Here is a 27,356-nt window from a genome sequence, read left to right as displayed (position 1 = left end):
CCACAAAGTCCCATCAGAGCAGAAGGAGGATGGGGATGCAGCTGAGGCGCCCGCTCCACCTCCCTTCCTGAATCAAGGTGTGTCCCACTCCCCAGCCCCCTGCTCTTCCTCCCCTAGTGAACAAATATGGGCAAATTTGTTTTCAAGTTTCCAAATGTTACCACTTCTATTAATGTTTACCAGTGTTCAAACAATGCTTGCCAAAAAGCATGGGATACTATTAATAAGGTTAAAAAATAGCCAAACAAATCCAATGCAACTGATTTTTAATAGGCATACCCATAAAGATATATAAAATAATCTGATGATCAAGAGTCCCTTGGATTTAAAAAGTGAAACATTTTAAGGAATATAATATAATTAAGAGTCTGGCTAACTTCATAAATTAGATTAAACTAGTTCATAGTTTATCCTTGTTACATACAATCTCTTTGGACTTTAGGATATACTTGTTTCTTTCTATCCATAATTTTCCTCCTAGATATATGAACATAAATGGCACACATAGTCAAAATCTTAGAGAGTTAAGTTTATTGTTCTCACTGATTTTACTAAAAGTTGTTTCGGAAAACAATCTTTTGTTGCCATGATATTTTAAAAACTGTGGGTCTGAAGGACCATTTGTAATAATACTATCCTACATATTTACAGTACTTAACAATATCCACATGCTTTCCTACGCATAATCTTGATTCTCCTAACAACCTTTTTTACAGCAGTTGAGGCAACAGAGGATCAAACAGGTTGACAGTTCAAGGTCACATAAATAGTAAATTTAAAAGCTGAGACCCCGATCTGGGCCTCTCCCACCTCCCCCACTGGAATTTCCATCCATCACGTAAATCAAATTCCCGTGTTGAGAAGGAGGATAGAATATGTAGCATTTTAAGAGTGCCTTATTTTACAAGTCAATTTTGTACGGTACTCATTCAAATTTCTCAGTATTCTTCATAATTTCCATGTACTTATGTTCTTACCCATGAGCTATGTTAAAGAAATTTAGGTAGCCTCAAAAAAAGTGGGAGAGAAATTTCAGAACTTCCCTTGCTGTGCTTTTCAAGGCAGTTCAATAGTTCAATAAGACTTTCACTTTTTTTACTCTTATTATAGAAAACTACACCAAAATTAAGTTCTTCATTCCACTTTCTAAGATCTAACTTTAATCTGAGGGAGAGAAAGAAAATGAGAATGAGAATATACTGAAGTTGTAAGGACAAAAACAAAAGTCAATTTCGAAGGCTTCTCTTTGTCCATTGCAACTCCTGTCCATCTCTGTTCTTTCAGCGGGGCGGAGCACCCCAGCTCAGCCCAGTCTCGCTGCCAGAAGATTCGTCTTTAGGCCTGAACTCATCCTCCTCTCCAGTGGGGTGTACTAAGTATCAGAGTCGCCAAAAGATCCAGCTAAATCAGCATTTATAGTCTACGTAACATCTGTCCTGGAGAATGAAGTTCATGGAGTCGAACAGCCTTATCAATTAACTGAAACACAGATCTCAGATTTTTTTTAATGTCTGTATAGACCCAACCAAAATATGCTGCTGAGAGAGAGGAGCGATTGAGAATTTGTCCATTAAGAGTATAGTTGTAATTTATGGTATACTCAGACTCCATCTGCAGGCTGCGAATGCTTACTGCAGCCTGGTGCAGCAGCTGTGGGAATCAATGGTGGAAAAAGGTCCCAGAGGAATGAGTTTGGACTTCAACATATTCTTAAGAGTTGATAGAATGGATTTATCACACTGGTGAGACCACAAACACTTTTTGGGCTTGATGGCCATAGAAGGTATGTGTACCATACATCAATGTCTTATTCAAATTTAGACGCTCAATCAATACTTGTTGGATGAATGTATAAATGAATGAATGAATGAATATTGCAAAGGAATTTAGGAATTTGAACATGGTCGGAAGAATCCAAGTTCTGCTCCAGAGATCCAACCAATCCAATCTTCCTGCCCTACTCAGTGGAGATCGTGAATCTTCCAGTCATGTCACATTCCTCTCTGTTAATAACATGAACCACTGGCCCCATTGGAGCGGTGCCAAAGCAAATGAGAAATGAAGCAGGAAAACCCTAGGGCCTAGCTTTCATTTTTAACCTGATTTTCTGGCTTCCAGGGTTTCTGCTCATTAAACATGAAAAAAATAAATTGTTTGTAATTTTCAAAACACTTTGCATGTTAACTCATTCCAGAGGCAAACAGTTTTAAAGGCAAAATCTCTAGAGTGTAGGTGGTGAACGGGGCCTCTTTACCAAAGGAGGTTACATAAAAATGAAAAAATACTAAAGAATAACTAGTCCATGCTGTCCAGGGGGATGAGCTATGCAATCTAAGTAAAAATTAAAACCAAATTACATACACTAATCAGCATTGTGTTGCACATCTGACTCATTTGCATACAGTGCAATTATCCTGATGGGTGCCAAATTCAACACACCCAGCTGGGTTAGTGCGTCTCCAAGGACACAGGCACTGGGCTTTTCCCTGGAGGGTTGGCTGTGTTCCCTTATGACCATGACAGCAAATAAACAACCACGGCACTGTTAGACTTTGAGCATTTGAAATAAAAGCAGTACAGATCTATGCATGGCCAGCATTCAGCTTCCCTCAGCTGAACAAGACACAGGCTGATTCTGAGTCAGTGCTCCATTTCTAGAACATTCTATCTGATCTTGCATTTTAGAAAACCACATTTCTTTTATGCTATATAAAGAATTCTTCTTCTTCTTTTTCTTCACCTTGGACTGGCAGATGAAGGGGACATTTTGAGATCATCTTCCTTGCTCCAAGGTCCCTTGGGCCAGCAAGGGACAAAGGATGAACACTTTCCTTAAAGATTCTGCTGGTTTTGGGAGCAGCCGCCCCTAAGGAGAAGGGTGGCAAGCAGGATGGTGGCTGGCTGGTCCGCAGATGCCCTGGAAACCTGCTCAGAAAAGATTGCCTGGGTTCAGAACTGACCATGGTGAACCCTGTGTCAACATTCGTCTCTGCCTCCAGTTTCTCGGAACTGTTTTCCCAGCTGAGGACCTTCATTCTGGCCCCAGGGTCGAGGTGGGGAGAAGGCAGATGCAGCTGGGTGCCCATGGCCACGCTGTTGGCCTGGACCGAGCAGCCACGACTTTTCCATGAAGTGCCACTAGGGCTGTGTGACGCTGGGCTCCCGCTGGGGTCAGGGTGCTCCACGGAATCCTCCTTGAACTTCCTGCCCTGGCTCCTTCGGCTTCTCAGCTCTAAGGTCCTTCTTGCAGAGGCAGAGGTCAGCCTGGAGCCCTGGGGAATCGTGTCAGCTCCCGAGGCGCCATTCAGAAAGGAAAGCTCATCATTCCTGACACCAAGTCCTGGATTCAATTGGACCTATGGGACAAGGAAAAGAGGAAGAAATGCAACAGATGTTTTCCATTAACTAAGTGCCGAGAACAGACTCTGATCCTATTCATCCTCCACCGTGTGTGCCCACAGCAGACTTTCAATAGAGTTGGTTGAATTGAATAGAAGTAATAAATGCAATCTAATCATGAGGTGTGTAATCAGCATCAGCTCGGAACATCTCTCTTGGACTCCCTAAATTAATATTTTGACAAGGCTAAGACTCTGAGAATCAAATGACCCCTTGACAACAACACAGTTCTGGTAGATCGTTGTTCAAATGATGCAAAGGTGTTCATACATATTATTCGGTGGCCTCGATCCATGTTGTAAATGATCGACCATGCCAACCACGGCGTTGCCAACCGTGAAAAAAATTCTAAAAATCCACCAAAACGTGGTTATAGTCAAGATAAAGTGGAACAAGAATTCAATCTTCCAAAGCTGGTAGTCCTTTTGAATCATGCTAATACTGATATATATCTTGGGCTATAGCAAGACATGTGGGCACTCCAGGCAAGCCAATCATTTGACACATTTTAAACCAATATGCTTTAAATTTGGGGCCACCATTTATTTAGACTGGAGCCCTAATAGTATGTGGAAAAACAAAAAAGTTGGGCACTACTTATTTGGGGTCTCTGGTGTCTTAACCCCTCACAATTCTATTCTGGTTCCAAACTTACAGATCCTACTGAACAACACCCCGCCACAGTTAAGTGTTCTCGCCCTCCGCAGGGGGAGTTTGCTGGCCCGTCTGCCTTCCTCACACTCTTGGGAGCCTTATCCCCTACTCCTTATATGATACTCTCGCCAAAAGGATTTCTGGAAAAGACAATTTTCTCCATCTTGTCAGTAGCCCTTAGAAACTGGTATCCAGGGCCCAGCCCTACCTGGCCTAGTCCTTAACTAAATATCAAAAAGAATGGTAGAAAGAATTTTAAATGCATTTAAGTGAAAGAAGCCAATCTGAAAAGGCTACATACTCTATGATTCCAACTGTATGACATTCTGGAAAATGCAAAACTATGGAAATGGTAAAAAGGTTAGTGGTTAGGGAGTTACAGGGTTAAGTGGGAGGCAGGGATGAATAAGTGAAGAAGCACAGAGGCGTTTGAAGGCAATGAACTATTCTGTATGCTATTCTATATGATACTACAATAGTGGATACACATCATTATTCCCTTGTCCAAACTCATGTAATGTACCCCACTAAGAGTGACCCCTAAGGTAAACTATGGACTCTGGGTGGTAATGATACGTCAGCGTAGGTTCATCATCGTAACAAATGTACCACTCTAGTGCAGGATGTTGACAGTGGCGGAGGCTGTGTGTGTCGGCGGGGAAGAGAGGCTATGAGATTCTCTGTACTTTCTGCTCTATTTTGCTGTGAACTTAACACTGCTCTAAAAAAAAGTCTATTAAAAGAAAAAGACGTACATATTTATCTCACAAGGCAAGAAGGTAGAGCAGTGAGAAACCAGGTCTAGAAATGTGTCCATCACCATACACACACATGCAGTATGTGTTTATATAGATGATACACGGATACGTCCTCTTCTCAATTTTCTCTCTGATCTAGAAACGGTGAGAGGATTATTACTAAGCTGCAAAAAGCAAAAAGCAAAAAAAGGGATTTCCATGAATTCCTTTAGCATAGAATTGGCAAATATTTTCTGTAAAGGGCCGTACAGTAAGGATGTGAGGTTTTGCGGCCATGTGGTCTTTACTGCAATGACTCGACTCTGCCACAAAGCAGCTGTGGACAGCTCACAGATGAATGGGCATGGCTGTGTTTCACTGAAACTCTATGAACACTGAAATTGGAATCTCACACATTTTCATGCGTCATGAAATTTTTTTTCCAACCATTTAAATATGGAAAAACTATTCTTAGCTCCCAGGCCACAGTTGGCTGATCCTGGCTTACATCAATGATTCTCATTCATTCATTCTCTCCCTCCCTCTCTTGCTCTCTCTCTCTCTTAAGAATACAAAACCTTTTTTCAAACAAAATCTCTTCCCAAACTATGAAGCAGACTAGGCAGAGCAGCCCTGGCTGAAGCACCAGAGGTACCCCCCCACCCCCACCCCGACGTGCTGGGCCTCCCTTTCTTGTTCTCCCCTCCCTCTCCCGTGGTGGCTCTGACCCCCTCACCAGGTCCCTAGGGCTCCTCAGAACACAGTTTGAAAACCACTATTCTAGAATCTCCAGATTCTACCCCTGGACCGAGGCAGTTCTCTAGAGAGCTGCATTTACCTGAAACCTCCCTCCACAAGTGTGCTTGCACTGAGTCACACCTGAGCACCGTGCACCACTGTGCTGAGGAGAGCTTCCGCCAGCATCAGAAACTCTCTCTAGTGGGGGCGCTGTCAAAGGGAGGCCCATCGCATCACGGGATGCGCCCTCTGTGCAAACCCAAAGGAGAAATTTCTGTCGCAAACTTTGCTGCACATTGGAACCCCCTGGGGAGCTTTAAAAATCACTGGTGTCTGGGGCTCCTACCCTCAGACATTCTAATTCCATTGGGCCAGGCGCAATCTGGGCATCAGGAATTTTTAAGCCTCCCTAGGTGATTCTAACGTGCAACAAAGTTTGAGAACTGCTGCATAGATCCAGAAAATGTGGGTCTCACATAGCACGTTATCTTGTGATCACTGTGAATCTGTTTCTCAGTGCATAAAGCTGACCCCCTGTTCCACACTTCAGATATTTCCTTTGCCCTCCCTCCTCCCTTTTTTCCCTCCCTCCCTCCCTTCCCCTCTCTCTTCCTTCGCCTCTCCCTCTCTCCAGCCCTCTCTCCCTTCCTTCCTTCCTTCTTCTTCCTTCCCTCCTTCCTCCTGCCCTCCCTTCCTTTCCTTTCTTCCCTTTTCATCTGAGTGTTGGTTTTAAAAAATATATCTTATTATAACAGTAGTAATTGCTCACTATAAAAGTAATTGTATTGTAGAAGAGTATAAAATCAATAGTAAAGGCTTCTCCCCCACCCCAACCTCAAATCACCCCAAATTCTCTTCTCCAAAGGAAAGTCCTTATTTATCCTTCCAAAATCAAGGGGAAAATACTACCTCCTAGATGTAAGCGGGGGCCTCCCTTCCCCCGGAGAACAAATTCCCCCAGTCCTTCAAAGGGCTGAGCTCTTTGCCTCTTGGAGAATCATTTGACATTATAGTCTACCTTTTTATTTGATCTAAGGAAGATTTTTTCTTCTGGAAATGGAAACTGACATGGTCATTTCCATATTCAGAAATCGTTCAGAGTTGATATTAGACTACACAATCTGGGAGAGGAAATCCATAGGTTTGTTTTTGAACTCATTTGAGTAAATATCAAGAAGCGTGATTGCCAGATTTGATGGTAAGAGTAGGTTTAGTTTTGTAAGAAACTGCCAAACTATCTTCTAAAGTGGCTGTCCCATTTTGCATTCCCACCAGCAATGAACGGGAGTGCCCGTTGCTCCACATCCTCACCAGCATTTGATGTTGATGGCTTATGTTCAACCATTTCCTAATTGACTATATTTAAATGTATGGTATGAAACATCAAAAAATAGTTAACTTCTAAGACCTAATTTTCAACAGCAAAACGATAAATGTGTCTGTGATATATGAAGAAAAATTACTCAGTCCTTTTGATTTTTGGAAGTGAAGATGGGGAAATCCACAAGGTGGACTCTGGGGCTCCTATGTAATTTTCTAGCAATAGAAAGAGAGGCCTGAGTAAGTTCCCCTTTGCCTCCTAAATCAATCTCAGATCAGAACAAAATTGGTCCTGAAGCTACAACCTAGACATCTCAGGACACCCATGAAGTGCCCTCCAGAGTCGGGTCCACAGTCAGTGGGCCCAGCTGAGCCAGCCCAGGGTCTCCTTGCACTCAATTTTGCTCGCCCAGTCCCACGGCCCCTCCAGTGGGTCTTGTCCTCCTTACAATGCTCCACCTCCAAAGCATGTAATTTAAACCTAGCACCCTCAGGCCATCACCCACTCTTTCCAGCTCCAGCACTCAATTCTCCGTTACACTTGCTCTTCCACATCAACATCTCCTTCCCTACTTTCTCCCCTCAGCCCCATTCTATCTTCACTGCCTTCCATAGTCAACTTGAGTCCAAAGACCAATGCTTCAAGCATTTCCTCACCAATACCTCCAACTCCCCTGCACTCCTCCCTTTCTGTCATAGCCTCCCTCCATCCCTCCCAAACCGGGATCCATCACCTGCCCACATCTTCTGAACCTGTGCCCAGGCTGCTGGAGAAAAGCAAACGACTGTTCAGATTGGTGCCACCATGAAGGCTTGTTTCAAACTCCACCCAGGCTACCTGCCAGTCCTCCTGCTTCCCTAGTCACCTCTCTCCATTCACCACAAGCAGCTGTTTTGACTCTTCTGAACTGTCCTCAAACCTTCAGGGGCACCACCTCCCCCTCGCACTCCCATCAGGTGGTCTCACCATCTAGATTCCAGAGAAAACAAAAGCCATCATTAGGTAGCAGCTTTCCCTGTTTCCTTCCACCAAACTTACCCGTAACTTCACCCACCCACTCCACAAGGAAAATGACCAGTCTCTCTCCGTGCTGTGAATTCCACCACCTCTTGCATGGAGACCCCAACCTATCCATTATTCATTTTCTCCCACTTTATTATCTTGTTTCTTCTATCTTTCCCTCTCTCCCTCTCTCTCTTTCTGTGCCTACTCCTTTCCAATAACAATTAAACATGCATAAGTCTATAGTGAAAAACAGTCCTTCAACCCTCTCTCCCTGTCCAGCTCTCCTCTCCTTCGCAGTCAAATCTGTTTATAAAATTGGTCCATGCTCATTTTTCGTACTAGCCTTCCCTCATTTCCCTTACCCGTGGCATTGACTTTTCCTCTTACCATTTCACTGAAATAGCTCTTGCCAAGATCATCTATAAGCAGCCTCTTTGCCACTCATTTTTACTTGAGCTCTGGTAGAATTTTACAAGACTGACTTTCTACTTCCCTTTGGAAGTCTTCTTCTCCTTAAGCTTCTATGTTAACATGTTCTGAGTTTTCTCCTTCCTGTCCATCCACTCCTTTCCAGTTTCCTTTGGAGGAGCCCCTTCCCCTGTCAGTGCATTATACCCTGTAGTTCTTCAGTGCTGACTGGGGCCGTCTTCTCTTCTCACTCTCCACACTCTCCCAGGGCAATCTCGACACCCACGCTTTCAAGTATTATCTCAATGACTAAGGCTCCCAGAAGTCTAACTACAGCTCAGATCTGTCTCTTAAGCTTCACACCTACCTATCCAACTGCCTTTCACGCACCAGCTCCTCAAACTCAACATGTCCAAAATTGAACTCATCTCCCTCCTTACACCAAATCTGTTTTACTTACTCTTTGCCCTGTCTTAGAAGATGGCATCATTAGTCGCTTGTTACTCAAGCAAGAACATCATGTTCCTTTCTCCATCCCCTATGTCATCCATTCCCATGCACCGTACCTCCCAAACATCTCCCAGATCTTCCTGTCTCTCCACACCCACTGCCATTAATCCTAGGGCAGGCTGTCATCATCTCTCGTCTCAATTACTGCAACAACCATCTGACGAAACTCCCCAGGGATGGTCTTACCTCCTTTTAATCCATTCTCTACTTCGCTACCAGAGGAGCTTTGAAAATAATTTTGATCATGTCACCCTCCTGCTTCAGATGGCTTCCTACCGTTCTTAAGATAAAACTCTAAGCCCTTTAATATGGCCTATCACACGCTTCATGGTCTGTTCCTTCTTACTCCAGCCTGCTAATTCACCACTACCTCTCCTTCAACCTCCACTTGCCGAAATTGAACTTCTTTCAATTCCTTGGACACTATTTGTTCTTTCCTAATGCCAGTGTTTGTGTATATTATTTCGTCTGTCTGGTGTGTGTCTCCTCTAACCCTTTTTCTTAAAAACCCACTGTCAACTCGAAGCTTACACATCATTTCTTCTTTAAGCTTTCTCTATCACTGAATCTGAGTTAGGTGCCCCTAAATATTAGCTCTGCCACTTATTAGGCATGGTGAGACCGAGAACAAATGAGTTAAAATTTTCCCTGGGCTAAAACCAAAAAAAAAAGAAGAGACAAAAATTTGAGATAAGCTTTGCTTCCTGCAGCTGTGCACACACATACTCAGCTACTAATAATCAACGTTGTTTAAAACTAACCAGATCTTTCTGTTTCTCCTTAGTACATGATGAGTAAGCTGTTTTCCTAGAAAGTTAAAGTCCAGACAGTGTAGGAAAAAAAGAGATTCAGCTTCACAAGACCAAATGCATCTGAAGGTGATGCCAGAAACTTAAGATAAAGCTTGTGGGAAGGTGCCAGCCAGCAAAGCCACATGCTCCCCCTCCCCTACCAGAAACCCCAGATAAAAATGCCTACCTTTTTCCCTTTGAGGAGGTAGATTTGAGTTTTTACTCCCATCTCATCATCTGGCTGCCTTTTGATAATAAACCTCTTTCCTTGCTACAATCCTGACTTTTCAGTGCTTGGCTTTGCTGTGTGTTGAGTAAACGAACCTGAGTTTGTGTTCAGTTTCAATGGGGTTTTAGACAAGTTACCTAATCTTCCTGTGCCTCCATTTCCTCATCTATGAAAGGAGATAATAAAATAATGACCAATGTCATAGGGTTGTTGAGAGGATTAGGTGATAATAGTGCCTGGGACATGGTAGTGCTAGACACAAGATGGCTATTCTCATCATCAATAATATTATGACTCTCCTAGAAGCCTATACTTCCCACATCATAGCAGTTCCCACACTGTTTTCCCTTGTCTGCTTACTTCTCGGTGTCTTCCTCTGGACTTTGCCATCTGAAAGAGGAGGGTTGTATACATCTCCATCATTTCTCCAGTACACAGCACAGTGCCTGACACATGACAAGTAATCACTAGACGTCTGTTCGATAAATAAATAAAACTTAATACCTAACAAAATATAAATTTTTGCATGTATGGAAGTGTAGAATCTATAAATTAGGCCCATAATTATTTGACATTAGGTAGATAGAGAGTCTTATCAAGAAACTGCAAAATGACTTTCATCACATAGATGGCCATTTCTGAAATTTTTTTTTTTTTTGCTGATGAGGATTTATACTGAGCTAACATCCATACCAATCTTCCTCTATTTTTTAGTATATGGGCTTCCAGCACAACATGGCCACTAACAGAGTGGTTTAGGTCCACACTTGGGAGTCAAACTTGGGCCACTGAAGAAGAGTGCACTGAGCTTAATCACTAGGCCAGTGGGGCTGGCCCTCTGCAATCTTTTTAAGACAAGAGAATGTCAACATTTCTTTCTTTAAGAGAAGTCTAAGATCCTTAGACCAAATAGCAAAAATGAGCGCAAGATTTTATAGAAATGCAAATGTGTGCAGTTGGAATGAAGAATTTCCAGGAGAAACATAATGTTGAGTGATTGAGATAAATCCCTTGAAGGAGAATAAAGGTCCTCTTGCCAAAAAATTTTGCCAAAAGATAAACTGAAATGCATTTGTAGGAATTCTGATCATTTAGAGCTCATCTTTCTAAGAAATATTTGTAAAATGTTACAAACTGAGATAGGTTTTTTTCCAGTTTTCAAGTTTCAAGGAACATTAGCAACTATCCTGATGAACAGGAAGATCATTTGTTGCTAGGAAGACCATTCATCACTCATTTAACTGTAAATACTTGAAAAATAAGAGAATATACATCATTGAAAAATGATTAAGCTCTTAAGGGGCAGAGTGACATCATGAAAGGAAAGTAATATTGTCTTTTACTAAAAGTGATTCCAAAGGATAGCAAAAGAGGATTTCTCCTACATTGAGAAAAAAATTGCACAGAAACAGATTGTATAGATAATAAGAAACCCAAAAACAGTGCCAGACTTGCTTACTTAAGAGGTGAAACCAGTCTCTTCCAATTAACTGATATTGTGAAAAGTACTTATTTTAATTGATTAGCCAAAACCACTGATGTTAACCTGCTATTCTATGACATCAGCAACCTTCTGAGGAATGCCTACAAGTGTTTCTTCAGAGCAGCATAAACCAAAGGACTGAGCGAGAGTGTAAAAGTGGAAGTTGTGGGGGTGTGTGTGTGGCTGTGTAGGGCATGTTAGAGGCTGCGATGGAGAATGGAAAGGAAATTAGGAGAGGAACAAAGAGGGAGGAACAGAGTTTGAGTGAGCACAGCAGAGAGACTCAGAAATGAGAAAGGAGCCCTCAAGAAATGCCTAACGGGGTGGGACCAGCCTGGTAACGCAGTGGTTAAGTTCGCACATTCCACTTCGGCACCCCGGGGTTCAAGGGTCCGGATCCCGGGTGCAGACATGGCACTGCTTGGCTCGCCATGCTGTGGTAGGCGTGCCATGTATAAAGTAGAGGAAGATGGGCATGGATGTTAGCTCAGGGCCAGTCTTCCTCAAAAAAAAAAAAAAAAAAAAACCAAAGAAATGCCTAAGGGGGCCGGCTGGTGGTGTAGTGGTTAAGTTCACCCTCTCTGCTTCAGCAGTCCAGGGTTCACTGGTTCAGACCCTGGGCGCAGACCTAGCACCACTCATCAAGCCACGCTCTGGCGGCATCCTACATAAAATACAGGAAGATTGGCACAGACATTAGCTCAGCAACAATCTTCCTCAAGCAAAAAGAGGGAAATTGGCAACAGATGTTAGCTCAGGGCCAATCTTCCTCACAAAAGAAAAAAGAAAGAAATGCTACAGAAGAAGAATAAAATGAATTACTTAACTTCACGAAAGACTATGTTCTTTAATGTTAAATAGCTAATAAAGAACATGAAGATGAACTTAGCTAAATGTCTGTAGATGGAAAGAAACACAGGCTTGCTTTGGCCAAACTTAGCTTCTGGAATAGATACCTTTCTGAAGAGATAAACTTATTTCCTGGGAACAAGCAATCCATCAACCAAGACGTGTTTCAGAAGCAGCTGTCTGCCTGATTCTCTCCTGGAAATAAACATTTAACATACAATGCTGAAAAGAGATGGTGAGTCATGAAGTCCCAAATTATATAGTACAAGAAGGAGAACATAGATAATCAGTTGTGCGTTATAAAATTTAGGTGTAAAATGTCTTAGTTAGGAATGTGGTTCACGTGACCTTGAACTTATGGCAGGTTTCATGGAGGAAGTGGCATTTGCATAGAGCCGTAAAGGGCAGATGAGTGAAGAGGAAGAGAAATACATGGCTGGACAAGAAACAGCCTAGATAACACATGAATGCAGATATTCATACGATGGAACATTATTCAGCTTAAAAAGGAGTGAAACTCTGACACATGCTACAACATGGATGAACCTTGAAGACATTGCGCTGAATGAAATAAGCCAGACACTGATGGACAAATATTGTATATGATTCCACCTATATGAGGTCCCTAGAACAGACAAATTCATAGAGACAGAAAGAAGAATAGAGGTTACCAGTGACGGGGAGAGGGGAGAATGGCAGTTATTGTTTAATGAGTACAGAGTTTCTGTTTTGGGTGGTAGAAAGTTCTGGAAATGGATATGGTGACAGTCATACAACATTGTAAATTTGGTTAATGTCACTAAATTTTACACTTAAAAATGGTTCAAGTGATAAATTTTATGTTTTGTATATTTCACAACAATAAAAATAAAACATACATGGGTGTTCTGGAATGGAGTTTGGGATAGGCCAAGAATGAGGCAGCAAAGGGAAATATTAGGTGGGGCCTGATTATGAAGGGCCTTGAAATCCAGGCAAGTGAGTTTTAATTTTATTTGCTTGACTTTGTTATTGAGTTGACAAGGAACATAAATCTGGCAGTCATTTAAGAATACTTTCAACAAAGGTTGCAGGATAAAGCAGAAACGCCTGGAGCCAGCAGGAAGAGTTAGAATGTCAAAACAACAATGCACATTTGAAGTTATGTGGGTTTAAAGGAGGAAGTGGGAAAAATACATGACTCTGAAAGAAAACTGGAACAGTTGGGGGCTGACTCAACGTGGGGCTTCTGAAAGAAAGAGGCTTTAGAAATGACTGATGTTTCAAAACCTGTGCAAAAGGGAGAAAGACCAGAGCTGGAGAAGTTGAGGGGCGGCCTGTAGATGACGATTGTTTGGATTGAATTTGAGATGAGGATGAGACATTATGTTTAAATGATCTTACCGGGACTTGGAAATAAAAGCTCAAGAGATAGAGGAGATGCAAATAGAGGAGTAAGTTGAACAAAGATGATAACTAAATCCACAGGATGGCCTTTATTTCTTAATCTTAGGGAAACCTTCTTCTTAGGACAGTGGTTCCAAACCGGGGGCAATTTTGCTCCCTGGGGGCATTTGACAATGTCTGGAGATATTTTTGGTTGTCACAACTAGAAGGAGTGGGTCTGAGTGCCACTAGCATCTAATAGATGAGGCCAAAGATGCTGCTAAACATCCTGCAATGCAGCACATCTCCTCCTCCAACAAAGAATTATTCCGTCCAAAATGTCAATAGTGCTGAGGTTGAGAAAACCTGATTTAGAAATAGAAGAAAGAGTTGAATCTTTGAAAAAAAACAGCAAAGCGATAGTCAGAGAGATAGCTTTTAATTTAAAAGTTAGGTTACAGAAGCCCACAGAGGAAAGACTTTTAAGGCAGGAGTGGTCAACATTTACCAATGCTGCTGACGTCTTGACCTCAGGCACTGTGGCCTTAGAGAGAGCAACAACTCTTTCAGCATCTGTAAAAGAGGTGAGGACACAGGGTAAACAGTCCCCCAAGACTGGAGAGACAGACAGACAAATACAGAGAGTCACGGCTTCCCAGAGCAGACTCACAAGTGGAAACCGCCACAGGACCCAGCGCTAGGCGACGGAAACCTGCACTGGAATTGATGGATGTCTGGAGGCTCATCAGTGAGGACAACTCTGAGAGTTAAAACTCCAGGGGGTCCCAGTCATGGAGGGGGCCCACAGTTGTGTGAGATTTACCTCCAAGAGTTTGACCAGTTTCTCATAGTAAATATCTGAGAAAAATTCCCCCATGCTTCCAGAAGGGGAAGAGAGAAGGAATCATTTTTAAATACAACAGAGCACTCTTTTCTTAGAAGTCCTGTTCTCGGGAAACTAGTTAACCAGAGCCTGACCCGCTGTGCGTTATCAGAGCCTAACTGAGCTGGGGAAGGGAAATACCCAGCTCCAACCCACTCTAGCCATCCTCTCCCACCTTAAGCGGGGGAGAAAAATAATTAAAAACACTTAAGAAGTTCACAATTCAAAGCTTAGACTCACTAAGACTGAGACCTAATTATACAATGCTTCCCCTCCCCCAACTCCATACTGCCTCATCTCTAAAGGCCCATTTACGGCAGTTCCTTGTACCTGCTATCCTGTCTGGCTATCAAGAAAAAAATTACAAGCCATATCAAAAGGTAAAAATACAATTTGCAAAGACAAAGCCAGCATCAGAACCAGATATGGAGGGATGATGGACTTATCAGACCAGGAATTTAAAACTATGATTAATGTGCTAAGGACTCTAATGGATAAAGAAGAAGATGGAATGCAAGAAACAGATGGTGATGTAAGCAGAGAGATGGAAATCCTAAAAAATAACCAAAAATAAATGTTAGGGATAAAAAACACTGTAACAGAAATAAAGAATGTCTTTGATGAGCTTCTTAGTAGACTGGATATGGCTGAGGAAAGAATCTCTAAGGCAGAGGATATATCAATACAGTCCTTGAAAACCAAAAAGCAAAGAGGAAAAAAGAGCGAAGAAAACAGAACAGAAAATCCAAGGACCGTGGGATAATTACAAAAGGAGTAACATACACATAATGGGGATACCGGAAGAAGGAGAAAGAGAGAAAGGACTAGAAGAAACATTTGAAACTGTAATGACTAAGAATTGCCCCAAATTAATGTCAGACACCAAACCACAGATCCAGGAAGCTCAGAGAATGCCAAGCACGGTAAACCAAAAACAGTACGCGTAGGTCTATCATTTCCAGACTACAGAAAATCAAAGGTAAAGAAAAATCCTGAAAGAAGCCAGAGAAAGAAAGATAAGAATTACATCCAACTTGTCCTCAGATTCGTGTAAGCAAGAAGAGAGTGGAGTGAAATATTTAAAGTGCTGGAAAAAAACCACCAACTGAGAATTCTGTACCTTGTACCCTGTGAAATTATCCTTCAAAAGTGAAGGCAAAAAAAAAGATTTTCTCAGACAAACAAAAGTTGAGGAAATTTGGTGCCAGTAGACTTGCCATGCAAGAAATGTTAAAAAGTTCTCTGGAGAGAAGAAAAATAATATAGGTCAGAAAACTGGATCTACAAAAAGCAAGGAAGAGCACTAAAGAAGAAATAAGTGCAGGTGAAATACAACTTCATTTTTCTTATTTTTAATTGATCTAACAGATAACAATTTGTTTAAAGTAATAATACCAACAATGATTCAGATAAACTCTTAGCTGATTAGAGTTTATAGATAAACTTTTTTAGCAATGATTATGTGTTATGATATATGTACTTAAAAATAGCTTCAAAATCTTTTTGGTAACTTGAAACCTTAGAGTTTTACTAAATTAAGTTATGTGATCGGCAGTGAAACTACTCTTTACAATACCATAATGATGGATATGCGTCATTATACATTTGTCCAAACTCATCAAGTGAACCCTAAGATGAACTATGGACTTTGAGTGATTACAATGTATCAATATTGGTTCATCAACTTTAATAAATGTGCCACTCTGGTGAGGGATGTTGATAATGGGGGAGGCTGTGCATGTGGGGGGGCCAGGGTACACGGGAAATCTCTGTAACCTTCCTCTCAATTTTGCTGTGAACATAAAACTGCTCTTAAAAAAATCAAGTCTTTAGAAAAAAATACTATATGTTAAAATCTTTTTTTAAACAAAACAAAAATAGCATAGCTATTTAAATCTTGAACTTTGGAGTTAGAGAGACCTGAGTTTGAAACCTGACTCTATCCCTTGCTACTTGTGTGACCATAGACAATTTACTTAAACTTTCTAAGTTTCGGTTTCCTCATCTATAAAATGGAGATATTTACAGTGAAACTATGGAACCCAGCACACAGCATATGAGGCACTAACTGTTATATATAATATAATATCATATTATAATATTAACTGTCTGCTGTCCATAGGCAGATATCATGAAAAGCTGTACACATACACTTAAAAGATTGATAATTATATCAAATATTTTTGGCAATCTTATTTTCAGAGTTAGTGCAGAAAAACCAGTCTAGAGTTACCAGAGAGGTGCATATCTTGTGCTCTTAAAAAAACAATGTGAAAAATTGCTTAATCCATCTACCATGTTCAATAAAATTGATGCCAAGTATCTTTTGATTGTTTCCAAGAATCTAATTGAATTCCACCCTGAAATTATGAGGGTCTGCCACTAGTGAAGCTATACACAGTATAGTCATAGAAGCTTCACGTCGCAAGAGGTCTCAGAAGTGACCCAGACCAGTACTGTCCAATACAGTAGTCACTAACTACATGTAGCTACTTAAATGTAGATTCAAATTAATAAAATTAGTAATTCATTTCCTCATTTTTAACGCCACATTTTTAGTGCTGAATAGCCATATGTGGCCAATGGCTACCCTACTGAACAGTGCAGACATAGAATATTTCCATCACCACAGAAAGTTCTAGAGGTCAGCATTAAGTCTACAGGGATGGCTCTCAACTGGAGAGTAAAAAGAGGAATGTGTGTGGGAAACAGAATCTTTTTCAGAAACACAAGACTTTATGCCTGTGTCTTGGAGAGCTATGTGGATTCTAACTCAAGCACTAATTGTAGGGGATCCGGAGGTGAAGCCCAATGACTGAAGGAAAGGTATGCAGACATGAGTTTCAACTGACGGGGGAGAATAAACTAGGAAAAGCCTTTAGAATGAATAGCTGATGAGCAACATCTGTAGTTGAGACCGAATACCCCACATCGTGCTAATGTTGGGCTCATATGCTCGTGTAATTGAACTATCCTGTCCAGGTGCAAGAACAAGACCCCACCACTCTGAAGGTGGGAGAGGAAGATGGGTGTGAACTTGTTCATTTCACTGATCTTGGGAGTCAGTCAACTCTTGTCAAGAAAGAAGACTTGGAAGGTAGGCCTTAGGTGGGTAAGAGGGAACCTTCCTTCTCTTGCTGTGTGAGTTTGGCCTGGAGCACCTCTTGCAGATGGATGTGGAGAACACAAGGAAAAGATCTATTAAAGACCTCAAGGTCACATCTTGGCCTAGGAGCTCTGAGAATGGTGACATCTAGAGGTGCTTGCAAGTTATCTTTCCTGTACAGAATTCTTTCTTGTTTTTCCCCTTTATCCTCAAATCTTCAGAAAGATCTCATTGAAAATTATAGCCTGGTCTCAGTAATGTTGTGGAGGCTTTGCCAAGAAGATGCTCCTAAGCTCAGGGCCACAATGGCAGAAGTTACCAGCGGAGCAGAGCTGGCCCTACAGCAGGTGGCGATCTAGCGAGGGTCAATGGCAACACAACCAGAGACGGATTGCCTGGTGAGGAGGCCAGAGTGGAAGAACCCAAGGCACCTGTTCTAGCACGTCTGAGAAACCACATCTTAGGGAATACAGCAAGCCGCCAAGTGACACCTTGTCTTCTGTGACATCATGGTCTTCTCCTGCTTTGTGGTTGCTCCTGGTTTCTCTCACTGATTCTTCTCCTTCTCCACTCCTGAAGTGAGGACATTTGGCAGGTCCTGCCTTCATCTTTTCTCATTCTATACTCTCTTCCTTGATAATATCACTTCTTCCCGGGATCAACCATCACTCCAACCTATGTCCCTAGCCCAAGCTCCCTCCCAAGTTCCAGCCCTCAGAGGCCGCCTGACTCTGGAATATCTTCACCTGAGTGACCTGCAATCATCTCAAACCCAATGCATCCAACCCCATGATCACCTCCCTCTTTTTCACTCTCCATATCTAATTCGTTTCCCAATCTGTCCAGTCTACCCCTGAAATCTAGCTCATATTTAACCTCATGTTTGAATTGCAAGTTCAGTTATTCAAAACTTTGCTGGCCCTTGACTGGACAATAGAAATCACTTCTGAATTGGTCAGCATAGTCCTCATCCAACCTATCCCATGTGATGGAACCAGGATTAGCATCCTAAATTATCTATTACAGGTACAATCATGTCTGCCTCTTCTCTAAAAACCTTAATAAATGCCTCGCTAGAGCTTATTGGACACCCTCCTCCATCCATTCTTAGCCAAAAGTGATTCTCCTAAACTCTCTAGAACTCTCTAGCCCTACACTCTGCTACCGCCTGATTCGGTCATCTTCTAAGTCACACCTCCTCCACACAACTTCCCAGACTCTCTTGGTCAAATTAACCCTTCCCGTCCCTACATATGAGGTAGGAGCTGCAGCTCTCGTAGAACATTTACCACAAGCTGCCTGGGACTGCAAACACTTGTGGGAGTATCCGGCTCCCCATTCGATTGTAAGGGCAGCGTGAGATTGCGCAGAACACCTGACCAATGGTCAACAGAGGGATGACTGTCTTATTTCCCACAGGGTCAGGAAATAGAGACTTCACAGGAGCACTGCTTGTAGCTTCCAGCAAGGTCCTACCTTCTTAATCTATAAATTCTCTCCACTGAACATCAAACTGAATGATAAAATCACCAATTCTAACTGAATGACCTGGAATTCGGAGTCTGCCAGAAGCCTGATATAAAGTGGTGGATTCTACACCTGCATTGTCCGAGTCAGAGATGCCTAAGAGATGGACCAAGGAAGAGGAACTATAAGTGTTGTAAATTGAAAAAAATCTATAAAGAGGACAAAGAATGCAACTTTGGACAACATGGCCCAGGTGGAGAAAGCTGAGAACCAGCAGTAGCTGGCTAGAGACACTGCCTGTAGTCGAGTTGACAAAATGTCTGATTTGATTGGGGGCAGAGTTTACACTGGGGAAAGTCTGAAAAGAGAGGAGGTATCATCGCCCATCCTACCTTCCCTCAGTGGACACTGGCACCATCGCTACCACCAGTGGGACAAATACAGAGACAGAGGGACCACTCAGAGTGGGGAGGGAAGAGTCAATCCACTATACTTTCACATCCACTAAGAACTGAGACAGCAGGATGCAAACTGCCCAATGGACAACAGTGCCTGGCCCAAGGTAGGCACTCAACAAATATTTGGTAAATGAAGGAACACTGACACACTTGATCATTTATTCATACATTCATTCATTTGCTGAGCATCTACTGTATACCCCAACATCACTCTCATCAAACATACACATTCTAGACTCAGAGAAGCATTGATAGTCTTCAATGACAAGAAGTCATGTGGGAAAAGAATTGTTCACTGTGTATTCGGCAAGACAGCCAGTAGCATTCTTACATGCACAGACAATAATTGCATTGCTTTTGCACGACCTCCTGCAGTTTTTACTTTACAAAGCACTTCCATGTATATTCTCTCTTTTGAGTCTCATAACGAAAATTATATGTCAGTACCATTCATAGGCTCCATCTGTGACAGCTGATTATAGTAAGGATAAAATAGAAGCTACTTAGCTAGGCTCTTGTTCATTCACACAAGAATATATTGCCTACCACGTGCCAGACACTGTTCTAGGTACTGGGAACAGAGGAGTGGACAGAAACGGTCCCTGCCCTCATGGTGCTTACCTTCCAGTGGCTGACCACGTTCCTGATGATGTGGCCTCTGCCCATCTGCCCACCCTCTTCCCCCGACTCCCTTCCTCCACTCCAGCTACATGGAACCTCAGGCAGTTTTCTGAACACGGCCTTCCCCGGAAATGCCATACCACGCATTGTCACCCCACCTCCTCTCTTTGGAACACCTTTTTCCCTTCTTCATCTGGCTACTTCCTTCTTGACCATCTGGCTCAAGCAGGCCCGGCATCACTCCTCAGGGAAAATTTGCCCACCATCCCCCACGGGGTCCAGCACCCCCCACACACATCCATCCTGGCCCTGAGGAAGGGTTACATGCAGAGAGGCTAATCTGTGGTTGTGGCTCTCCCTTGAACAGGTATTATTTTCTTTCTTTCGGTTGACGTCAGTCATTTGGGCCACCCATTTAGTCCAAGGAGGGTCTGACTCCACAAAAATCTAGGGATAGAGGGTAGAGCTCTTGCCTCAGAACTAAGCTAATCCCCACCATCCCATTCTCCCGAGCACAGTAATTGATTTAGAGAAGAGAAGGTGAACCAAGTTGGTCCAACTGGAGTGAGTCCCGAAATTGTGTTGGACCATTGTGGGGTGAGGCCCTCAGAGCACACCTGAAGGATGTAGTCCCCGGAGATGCTGGCAGCCACCTGGCAACCACAAGGGTCAATCTGGGGACAGGGCCAAGACACAGGTGGCAGAGCTGACAGTTGGGTTCTAGGCATGCTTAAGACAGACTATCGACTTGCAAAAAGGAATGCATTCACCCCCCATCTTCTCTCTCCTCCAAAAGGAATTCTGGGCTGGGTTTTCTAGCCTGAAAAATTAACTCCGTTACAGGAGTGGAATAGCTACAGTGCACGGTCTTTCATGGTGTATTATAGTCAGGCCTTTGCTAACTTTCTTCAGGGACTTTTATGATATAAGACCTGAAGCAGAAATTTCCAGAAGATAATCCTCCATTTTGTTTGCAAAAGCCTAGACTCACTGACGTTTTAATCCCCAAACTATTTTGCATTCCCCAAATTTGACTCAATTTTCCAAAGTAACTAAGCTGTATAAGCCTTGGTTCAGGAGTGAAAATGCCATTAGCCTTTAAAACAGGAATGATTAAAAATGTGCCCCCTGCTGCACACACATATTAAATTTTTGACAGTGAGGTTGATTTTAAATTCTGGAGATTAACTAAGGCTAAAGGAGAAACTTTAGGTGCCTTGGAAATTATGTAGTGAGTTATACAATAGACAACTCACAGAACAGTGGCTGTCCACCCTATGTGAACGAGAGGGGAAATGATTTAATACAGTATGAATGTGATTTGTATTTTATTAATAACTCAAAGCTGATGACAACAAAATTAATCAAAGGGAAAGACAATTCATCTTCTAGCCTTTTATTGCTTTATCCAATAGGCCTTAAAGGGGTTTCTGACCATTTCTCAAGATCAGAAGCCACAGAGTACTTTGTTGTGAAATCACACATATCTCGCCGCCTGCATACACTCACACACACATACACACCCACTGAGCACTGGACTGCAATGGTTAAGTGTACAGGCTTTAGAGCCAGGTAGACACATCAAAGGTATCTTGGCCAAGTAACTGAATCCCTCTACCCCTCAGTTTTCTCATCTGCAAAATGGGAAGATATTGACTTCCTGAATTGTAATAAGGATTAAATAAAATAATCAATGTAAAACACTTAATCTAGGGCATAATATGAACACTAACAGCTAAAATTGCATTCTGGGCACTACCTTAAGCACTTTATAAGTGTTAGGTCATTTAGTGTAGACGACAACCTACACTCTGGGAAGATGATATTACCCTCATTGTGCTAAGGAAGGAACTGAGGCTCCAAGTCACGCAGCTACTAAAGGGCAAGTCTCAAGTGCCACATAAAACACCATAAGAGATGACACGTGGTAGCTATCGTGATTACGTTTGGTTTCAATAGGATGCTTATAGAAAAAGGCTTTCATTTCAAGATTTTCTTTTGAAGGGCTTCCAACCGTCTAACTTGATTTGGGTTAAAATTTGACAATGATACAGGACGCTTCAAAATGAAAGTCAACAGGACTGCAAAGTTAACATTCTCAATCATAATTACAACTTCAACTTCCTTAGGTCAGATGATCTGATATTCCTGAACCCAAAGGGTGGGCAAAGTATTTGCATATAGTTGATGAGCATGGTCAAAGAAAAATCTAGGAAATGGGGGATCATCTGATCCTACTGCAAACTACTTGTGTAACTTACAATCTCACGGAGTCTACACTTTCTTATCTGTCAGATGAGGGGATTTCATTAGATCAGCGACTCTCAACCCTACATGCTACACAATGGACTCATCCAAGGGGCTTTTAAAAGAATATCCAGACCTGGGTGCCCCCAGAGATTCCCATCTAACTGGCCTGGAGTGTAACCATGACACGGGAATTTTTGGGAAAGCTCCCCAGGGCCTCCGATGTGCAACCAAGGTTGAGAGCCACTACGTTAAATCATCTCTAAGGCCCATGTCAGATGTGAAATCACACAGTTCCACGTGCATCTAAAGATCATAGAGGCAAAACAGAAATACCTGCAGCAGGATCTTGTTGCCGTCATAGTCCTGTGTTTGCCACCTGGTGCGGCTGATGGGGACACATGGATGGGGTAGAAGAGGCACTAACTGGCCGATCTCTTGAACCTTGAACTGCAGCACCGAAGACTCTTTCGGGTCCACTGACATTCCGAGAGGCAGTTGCTTCAGGGAGAGCTGCAGAGCAAAGCTCTCGGTGGCGTAGAGAACAAAGAAGCAGAAGTTGCTCTTCTGCAAGGTGGCCTCCCTCTGCAGGAGCATCTCATAGAGTCTGATGGCATCCTCGTAGTTATCAAAACTGCAGTAGAGCGTCACCCTCAGGATCTCGGTGCCACAGTGCACCTGCCTCACACCCCAGACGGGCATCTGGTTGTCCAGACTGTAGAATTCCTGATTGGCAAGAATATAAGGACACGGTCTTCCCGGCGCATTCTGGGCAGGGTAGCACTGCCATGGCCAGTGCTGCAGGGAGTCAAGAACTCGAAACAGCCGCTCTCCTCCGAGCCTTTCTTGCAGGAAGAGCAAAACAGACATCCCGGGGAACCGTGATCTCTTGGAGTGACACCTGTCATAGTATTTCACGGGACTGACCCGCTCTGACACCAGAAAGAGACGCACCTCTGGGCAAATGCAGTCCAGGAGCTGGTCCAGAGTTTGCTGCAGAAGCGAGCCGTGCCCCGAGTTGGCAAGGAGGTGGACAGTCATGGCCAAGGGCTCTTGTGCCTCGTTCATTGTGGAACTGCCCGAGGAGGACAAAGGAAGGGAGCGTGGAGGGCCCACTGATCAAGCTTCTGAAATGAATGAAGGGGCAGGCGGTTCTCAGGCGGGGCCTTCAGCCCACCAGGAAATCTTCAGCTGCTTCAGAGCAAAGCTCTCAGTCGGTGCTCCTGGTTGCAGACGGCTGCACAGCGAGAGAATCTACACAAATTCGGGCACAACAGCCTCAGAGACACACCACCGCGGTGGAGGCAATGTCATCCAGCGCATGCGTAATGTAACTGCGTGTGTTTGGGTTTTTCAGGCGTTCTCCAGGGTTTCTGCTTGACCTAAAAACCTATAATCCTGAGAAACACCGGAGTGGGTGGGTCTTACAGACACGCAGTAAAGGAAATGACCGGGCGAAAAGGAACATGAGTCGGCTCTGCTAGGCTGATAGCAATCTGTTTAGCTGAAAAGACATTCATTTTAGGGACCCACAATGGGTTCTGATTTCCTCCTTACATCTCAGTGTTTACAGTGGCCCGCAGGCCACCCGAATACAATGACCGCTTTAAAACAATTCCCAAAATTTGTCTCGTTGCCAGGATTTCTTTTCCCCTTTTGTCTTTTTATTTTAATTTCGAACAATTGATGCTAGGGCATTGAAGAGAAGATATTTTATCTCAATAATTTTGACTGTTCACTGAAAATTATTTGCTCTGCTGCAAAGTCTGAGTGTACTAAAAAGATATTTATTCATGCAAATTCTTTAGAAAGAGCGAGAGCTTTCCACGGTCAATATCATTGCTCATATCTATTAAGGATCTACTTCATTCAGGCATAGACTATTCTAAAACTTTACATAAATGGATTTAATCCTGTAGCAAACCTATAAAGAAGAGACTATTATGGGCAAATTACTGATGAAGAAACTGGAGCAAATAAAATCTAAGTAACTTGCTCTCTGAGACCTGGAAGTCCCAGTCTGGATTTTCTTCCTAATGATAAGGAAAGGATGCCAAAGCAAGTTCTAGACGAGGACACGTATTTCCCCGAGATGCTGTGCTACTGAATCTTAAATGGAATAATCTTTAATGAGAATATATAAGCTCGAAACATAATACCCACCCTAATGTGTTCTAAATATTCATTTGAAAATCATATGCTACTCTGATAGCTGTGATCCTAAAAAGGTGTGGACAAGCACATTTTTCTAAAAGTAATTCTATTTTTTTTTCTTAAAGATTGGCACCTGAGCTAACAACTGTTGCCAATCTTCTTTTTTTTTTTTCCACTTTTTTATCCCTAAATCCCCCGGCACATAGCTGCGTATTTTTAGTTGTGGGTCCTTCTAGTTGTGGCATGTGGGATGCCACCTCAACATGGCCTAATGAGCGGTGCCATGTCCGTGCCCAGGATCCAAACCAGAGAAACCCTGGGCCGCCCAAGCGGAGCGCGCGAACTTAACCACTCAGCCATGGGGCCGGCCCTAAAAGTAATTCTTAAAACAAGCAGTTTACTAATGCTCATAATAGAATGCAGTGTGACAATTTTTTATAAATTAAAAAGCTCTTTTGTGATAAAAAATGTAACCTACCTTAACTTTTATTTTATAGAGGTGGATTCCTTTAATAGTGCAATAACCAAATTCAAAGTCAAATATTGTTATCCATGGAAAGGAACCATTTCTATTCAGATTTCTTTTCTAAATCTAACCTACAATTTTAACCACTTAATTTCCTAAGTCCTATATTTTTGCATTGGAAAAATATATAAATATAATTTATAAGAGATGAATTCTTTTTTAATTACCATGAGCGACTCAGGAATTAAATTCATTTGTTTCAACTTTCCAAAAATCATCAGAGGTGTTTTTTTTTAAGGGCATTATAGTTCTCAAGCTTTTTTTTTTTTTTTTAGAAAAAGAAAATCCTAATTCATGTTGGATCTTGGAATTTGAACGCAACAACTTTCTCATTCCTCCACGTGACCGCCTCTCCTTTTCCCCTTCTTCTTTCACTCACAAAGCTGACCGCACTCAGGCAATTTCAACGTCAGACACAGCTTTTGAAACAGCCTTTGCAATTCTGTAAATAACTTGAAAGATTCAAGGAGAAAAATTATACCCCTGAGACAAAGATATAACTCACAACATTTTATACGTGTTTAAGCCCTTATACAGAAAAGGTTTTGCTTCTTGATGTTGTTTTAATCTTCCATCCAGTGCAAAAACATACTTTCTTCATCTTGAGGTTGTCATTTCTGCCAGGACTGAAAAGACTTCATTAATCTGATGGCAGCCAATGTGCCAAAAAATAGGGAGATAGGGGATGACAGGGTACCACCAGTCTCCTTTCTGACTGGCTGCCGCTACAGTGATTTCTCCAGGAACAACCTGAAATATTGACCCTCAGAATAACTGCCTCCGCTCCTCCTTGCCCTCCTCCACCCACCACAACAGCCAGATTCTCAGCTGTGTGTCAGATTCCAGGCGCTCCTTATGTTGCAGGCTGCTTCTGTTGAAGGCACAGATGTAATGTGCGACGGGAAGTCATCAGCTTTGACTCAGAACCCGGACAGCTGACACTTGATTCTCTACCTTATTTTTCTCAAACTTGGCAAAGATGCCCAGGGATCTGTCAGTCATCAGCTCCTGGATGGCAGGCAGCTGGCCAACTCCTCCTGGCAAAGGGGAGGAGCTGGTGATAGACAGTACAAGGAAATCTAAGAAATGAGCTAGTTATGAGGATTTGCTGGAACCCGTGGATGTCCACAGGCATTTGTGCCTGCTGCAAGTCTCATAAATACAGTGGGATATATTAAACCATGAGATCCCATCGCCACCTCAAGAAAACTTCGAGAAAGAGTTTCCTTCTCTCCTTAACTTATAAAATGTGTTTCTTTAACTCATGTGTTGAGAGCCAGCCCTATGCCAGGAGCAGAGAATACATGATCACCATGTCCCACTTTGGAGGAGTAGCTTAAATGACGTCATCAGTGCCATGATAAAGGTCACTGCAGGATGCCATGGAAACCCCTAGGAGGAACCACCAACCTAGATGAGAGGGCCAAGGAAGCCTCTAGAAAGAGGAGATGCTACTTGAAGTCATGAAAAGTGAGAAGGAACGAGGCAGGAAGATGAAGAGACTGGGTTGGGGAAAGAGGTGGAACTCCAGAGAGAGGAATCTGATGGGGCAAGCAACACCTTGACAAGAACATAGGGACTGTGACCCATTGGCAGAACTGCAAACAGTTCAAGATGGCTGGAGGGAGGGGACAAAGAAAGGGAAGAAGAGGATAGAAAGGCAGCCAAGCCTCACAGGTCACCCCAAAGGGTTTGGATTTTCTTCTAATGGGAAAAGAACCACAGAAGAGTTGGCTTGAAAAAGGAAGTGATGCTTTGAGGAAAACATGGACAGGAGTGATATATAGAGAGTCAAAGTCAATGGACAGTCTTGTTGGTTGGATATGGGCAGAAAGCTGCAGTGACAGGTCCTGGAGGCCTCCCAGGGTGGTCCTTATAGGTACCTAGGTGAGGCTGTCAGGCACCAATTAAGGAACACCAGAGAAAAGGAGCCACTGAGGGTGAGAATGAAGAGTCCAGTTTGGACATGGTGATGCCTGTAGGACATCAGAGTGGAGATACCCAGTGGCCACTTAACATAGAACTCAGAGTGGAGCAGCAGACCAGAGAGTATGGGTTTGGGACCACCAGTCTTTAGGTAGCCGTGAGAAGGGATGTGATGACCCAGGTGGAGAATACACAACAAGGATAGGAAAGGTAAGAGGTGGGAGTCCGGGAGCATCCAGTTTAAGGAACAAGCAACATGTAAGTGGCATCCAGGGAGAAGTGGAGAGTGAGCACGTTGTGCCAACACTGTGTGCGTGTTTGTGTCTTAGGTTTAAGGATTTCGGGAAATGGCACTGGCTGGCAGACATCGTCACTCAGAGTTTCAGTATCACATTTGTGACTCACTCTACCCTCTCAATTAGACAAACTCAAAAGAAGCACCAAGCAGACCTCAGAGCCATTCAAGCTTGTTTCCCTTC

The 27,356-nt window shown here is 42.8% G+C and overlaps 1 protein-coding gene across 1 annotated transcript; it reads right to left on the bottom strand.

Moving 5' to 3' along the window:
- Nucleotides 1–250: 250 nt before the first annotated feature.
- On the bottom strand, nucleotides 251–23,769 carry FAM124B (family with sequence similarity 124 member B). The gene is made up of 2 exons (XM_014853880.3): nucleotides 22,608–23,769; nucleotides 251–3,356 (listed from the first exon to the last, which is right to left on the bottom strand). The coding sequence occupies exons 1-2, from the start codon at nucleotides 23,337–23,339 to the stop codon at nucleotides 2,706–2,708; spliced, it is 1,383 nt and encodes a 460-aa protein (XP_014709366.3). The 5' UTR covers nucleotides 23,340–23,769; the 3' UTR covers nucleotides 251–2,705.
- Between the last annotated feature and the right edge of the window lie 3,587 nt (nucleotides 23,770–27,356).

Source organism: Equus asinus, chromosome 19 (assembly GCF_041296235.1).
Source record: "Equus asinus isolate D_3611 breed Donkey chromosome 19, EquAss-T2T_v2, whole genome shotgun sequence".
Lineage (NCBI taxonomy): Eukaryota > Metazoa > Chordata > Mammalia > Perissodactyla > Equidae > Equus > Equus asinus.
The sequence above is the reverse complement of the archived record's forward strand: the minus strand, read 5'-3'. Positions and strand labels throughout refer to the sequence as shown.